Genomic DNA, 4,079 nt, shown 5'->3' with positions numbered 1-4,079 from the left:
TGGGGGGGTCGGGATGAGCCCCACCTCGAGCTCAGGCGGTTCTGCCTCATCTTCTGCTCCTGCAGCAGCCTCATGTTCTCCAGCTTGACGGGGCTGGGGATGAAGCCCACCTCGCAGCCCTCCTTCACCAGCCGCCCGATCCACCAGTCGTTGTTGTACTTCTGCGCCGGGGACGGGGCGAGGGGGCAAAAACACCTTAAAACCACCCCCCAATACCCACCCCGGGGCTGCCACCGGCCCCCCCAGCCCACTGCCCACCTCCTTGATGTGCAGGAAGTCCTTGGGCTCGAAGCAGATGGCCATGCCCTGCACGGGCACGTCGTCGGTGGCCGAGGGGTTGTAGCCAACGTTGGTGCGGACGGCAAACGCCACCGGCTTCGTCTGCCCAAGGAGGAGAGGGGTCAGGATGCCCCCCCTGCCCACCCCAAACCCCCGAGATCCCACCACACTGGGATCCCACAGGCCAGGCAGGTGATGGTGACAGCACGGGTGCCACCAGTGGGGCAGCAGGGCTGGCTCAGCTCCAGAGACTGGGTTGGGGACACCGTGGCCACAACCCCCCCCACCCCAGGGACAACGAGGGGCTCATTAGCTAATTACTGAGAGGCAATGGGTGAGAGAACTCGGGTGCCCCAGGCTCCCAGTTCTGCCCAGCAGACCCCACTGCCCTCCCAGTGCCACTGTTCCAGAGGAGTGGGATGCTGCAGGAATATGGGGGGTGTCCCTGTGCCTGGCAGGGCCCATCCTGCTGGGGCAGGGGGTCCAGGGGGGCTGCAAGGGTCGCAGGGGGGGCTCCTCCTCAGCTCTCCCACCTTGGCTTTCTCCAGCTGGGCCATGGCCTGGCGCTCAGCCTCCTTCCGCAGCGCTTCCCGGTCCTCCTCCAGCGACACATCCGAGTCCGAGGGGCGGCTGGTGTAGGACTCTGCCGAGCCCTGGGAGAGCAGGGAGAGGGGGCTCAGCCCACCCTGGCCTCCCCCAGAGGGGAGAGCCCACCCCCGAGCCCGGCCCTGCAGCCCTGTGACCCCCCCGCATCCCCCGTGCCCACTCCCGTGGGGGTGAAGCCCCCACCCCCTGCCCGGGGCCATCCCACCCGCGGGGTCACGGAAGGCCGAGGGACAGGGCAGCTGTTCCCACTGCTCTGACAGGGAACGTGACACCGACCCGCTCCCGCCGGATCCTGGGGCCTCTCCGAGAGCTGGGAAGGCAACAGAGACCCCCCTGACCCCCCGGCTGCCCCCCAGCCCAGGACAGGCCAGCAGGGACAGTGTTGCCCCCCCGCAAAGAGGGTCCCATGGCAATGGGGGCAGGGCGCCGTGGGGAGACTCGGGGTCACCCCAGGACAAGGCTGGAGCTGGATTGGGATTGGGGACCCCCTGCTCACACCCCGGGCCTGGAGCCTGGCGGGGGACACCCAGGGGATCCCCCAGCCCCAGGGTGGTGAGTGCCACGGGGGACGACAAAGTCACCCACCCCCCACCCCCTCAGCCCCTCTACAATCCCTCCCCAGCCCCACCAGACCCCCCGTCCCTGATTTGTCCAAACCTTTCCGAACACCAGGGATTTGGGGGTCACTCAGCCCCTTCACGCAGCCCCCAGCCACGGGGCAACAGCCCCCCAGGGACTCCCCCCCAAAACCCACGGGGCAGAGACCTGCTGCCCCCTCTCCTGCCCCATGCAGGGGGGACTTTGTGGGGAAGTCACTGGGATCCAGACATGACCCCCTCACCCCACAGAGCCCCACCAGCTCCCGGGAGCAACCCCAGGGAGCACCGAGGGTGGGGTGGGCACGGGAGGGTCCTGGAGGGGCTGTGGGGCCGGGGGGGGGAGTCGCTCACCGGGGCATTGGGGTGGTCTTTGCCGGGGATCTCCATGGTGGCAGAGCCGGGGGCGAGCGGGGCGGGCGCAGGGCTGGGGCTCCGGGGGCTCAGGTTTCAGCCCCGGGTATATTTAGCCCAGTGCCAGGCTGGGGGGTGGGGTACGAGGCGGGGGGGGGGGGGGGGGCGGGGGGGGGCGGATCGAACGCTGTGCCCCTTCCCTGGCACCCCGAGACGGGGCTGCAACAACACCCCAACCCCTCCCGGTTTGGGGGGACCCGCTGCAGGGCACTGAGGGGACAGGGGGGCACAGCCGGGTCTGGCTGAGCCACTGCAATGCCTGTACCCCCCAGGCCTGGCTCGGTGGGACCCCCTACTTTACTGCCCGGGGGGAAAAGGGCCCCTGGGCCCCCCCAGAAGTGCCGTGCCCCCCCTCACCTGGCGGACGAAGCTGTTGGAGGTGGTGTCGGAGGAGGTGCTGCCGTCCGAGCGCTTGAAGCGGCTCTTGCGCCTGCTGTACTTGCCCTGGGGGGGAACAGGGGGGCCACGAAGGCAGGTTGGACCCCCCCCAAGCCCCCAAAACACCTCTGCTCCCCCCCCCCCGCTCCAGCTGTCAGGGATGCCCAAACCCTCTCCCTGAAGGCAAACCCGGGGGGTCGGGGGGGTGAAGGAAGGGAAACTGAGGCACGGGAGGGGATGGGGCTCCCCCACCCCAGGGACACCCGTGACGTTATTGGGGGGCTGCACCTCCCACTCCATGGAGAGGGAGATGGGGGGGCTCAAACTGCAGCCTCACCAGGGGGGGTCGAGTTTTGGGGGGCACCTCAAACACCCACCACCACCCCCCACCAGCCCCCTGGTGCCCGAGCTCCCCCCTCCTGCCAGCGTGGGCACCACGTGCACCCCCACACCCACCCACACCCCCCACCCCAAAGGGACCCCCCTGCTCCCTCCCACTGGGATGGACTGGAGGAGACAGGGAGGCCCCAGTGCCCACCCTGAGGCAGCTCCAGAGGGTAGGGGGTACCTTGGGTGGGGGGCAAGAGGGGGGACACGCTGGTGGGAGAGGGTTTGTCCCCCTCCCAGTATCCCCAAGGGACAGGTGGGCCCAGCTGCCCCCCAGCCCAGGGGTAGGGGGTCCCCACACTGGGTATTTTTAGGTCCAGGACCCCCCCAGATCCCACCCACAGGGGGTGGATGTGGCTGGGGTTCAGGGAGGGAATTCCGGAGGGTCCTCTGTGCCTCTCCCCCAAAAAAACTGTCACCCCAAGCGGTTGATGCTCCCCAAGAGAGGGGGGTCTGTCCCCATGGAATGGGAATGAGCGGCTCCAGCAGCCCCCAGTGTCCCCCACCCCACTGGAACCAGCGAGGGACACATCCCTCCTCCCCCCAAACCCAAGGGGACACGCTGAGGGGGTGGAGGGGGGCATCACCCCAACGGAGTTTTCCCAATTCCTATAACTTTCCTTGTGGGCACAACCCCCCCCTCCCACCCCAAAACCCACCTCCCCATCCCGGTGGGCAAACCCGCGGGGATTGGGAAACTGGGAGGAGGGGGTGGAGAATTTGGGGTTATGGGGGGGACACCCTTTATTTTGGATGCTGGGAGGGGGGGGGCGGGAATCACTTCCATTACGGGGTGCAGGGATTAGGGAGGAGGGGGGGTGAGCCCCATCCATCGCTCCCGAGGCGATGTGGGAATTCCACGGGATGCGCCCCCCCCCCTCGCCGTTCACCCTGGGGGTGTGGGCGGTGCTGCCACCCCCCCCCCCCTTCCTTCGCGACCCCCCGAATTCCCGGGGGTGTCACCTGGAGCGCGGCGTTGTCCAAGACGTCCATCTGGATGTCCTGCGAGGAGCTGTAAGGGGTCCGGGCCATGCCGCCTTCCCGCACCATGGAAGCGCCGGGCTCGGCGGGATTTTGGGATGGATGGGTGGGTGGATGGTGGGGAGGAGGGGGGGGAACCACACAGAGGAAGATGATGACGATGACGATGAAGCTCAGGCCTGGCCCCCGCGGTGACGGAGAGAGGGAGGAGGAGGACGAGAAAGAGAAGGAGGAGGAGGAGGAGGAGGAGGAAGGAGGAGTGGGGATGGTGGCGGAGGGGGGGGGACAGGGATGGCGGGCGGCCGCTCCCACCACATTCCCGGGGGGATGGGGGGTGTGGGAATGCGGTCTCCCCGCTCCATTCCCAGGAAGGGGACCCCCAACACATCTCCTTCCCAAAAGGGGGGCGATGAGGATCCCCTTTCCCAAAAAGGGGGG

The 4,079-nt window shown here is 68.4% G+C and overlaps 1 protein-coding gene across 3 annotated transcripts in view; it reads right to left on the bottom strand.

Annotated features, from left to right (window-relative positions):
• Nucleotides 1–3,884, bottom strand: part of CACNB1 (calcium voltage-gated channel auxiliary subunit beta 1) — a 6,430-nt gene extending 2,546 nt beyond the window's left edge. The window contains exons 1-5 of one of the 3 annotated variants that reach the window (XM_027632303.1): nucleotides 3,624–3,884; nucleotides 2,253–2,339; nucleotides 813–932; nucleotides 259–381; nucleotides 25–161 (exon numbers count right to left, since the gene is read on the bottom strand). In XM_027632303.1, the coding sequence (XP_027488104.1) occupies nucleotides 25–161; nucleotides 259–381; nucleotides 813–932; nucleotides 2,253–2,339; nucleotides 3,624–3,710 (554 nt within the window). In that variant the 5' untranslated portion in view covers nucleotides 3,711–3,884. The remainder of the gene's footprint in view (nucleotides 1–24; nucleotides 162–258; nucleotides 382–812; nucleotides 933–2,252; nucleotides 2,340–3,623) is intronic. The other 2 variants (XM_027632304.1, XM_027632306.1) reach the window with 2 other exon arrangements.
• Nucleotides 3,885–4,079: the final 195 nt, after the last annotated feature.

Source organism: Corapipo altera, unplaced genomic scaffold (genome assembly GCF_003945725.1).
Source record: "Corapipo altera isolate COAL_440 unplaced genomic scaffold, ASM394572v1 61080, whole genome shotgun sequence".
Taxonomy (NCBI): Eukaryota; Metazoa; Chordata; class Aves; order Passeriformes; family Pipridae; genus Corapipo; species Corapipo altera.
The sequence above is the reverse complement of the archived record's forward strand: the minus strand, read 5'-3'. Positions and strand labels throughout refer to the sequence as shown.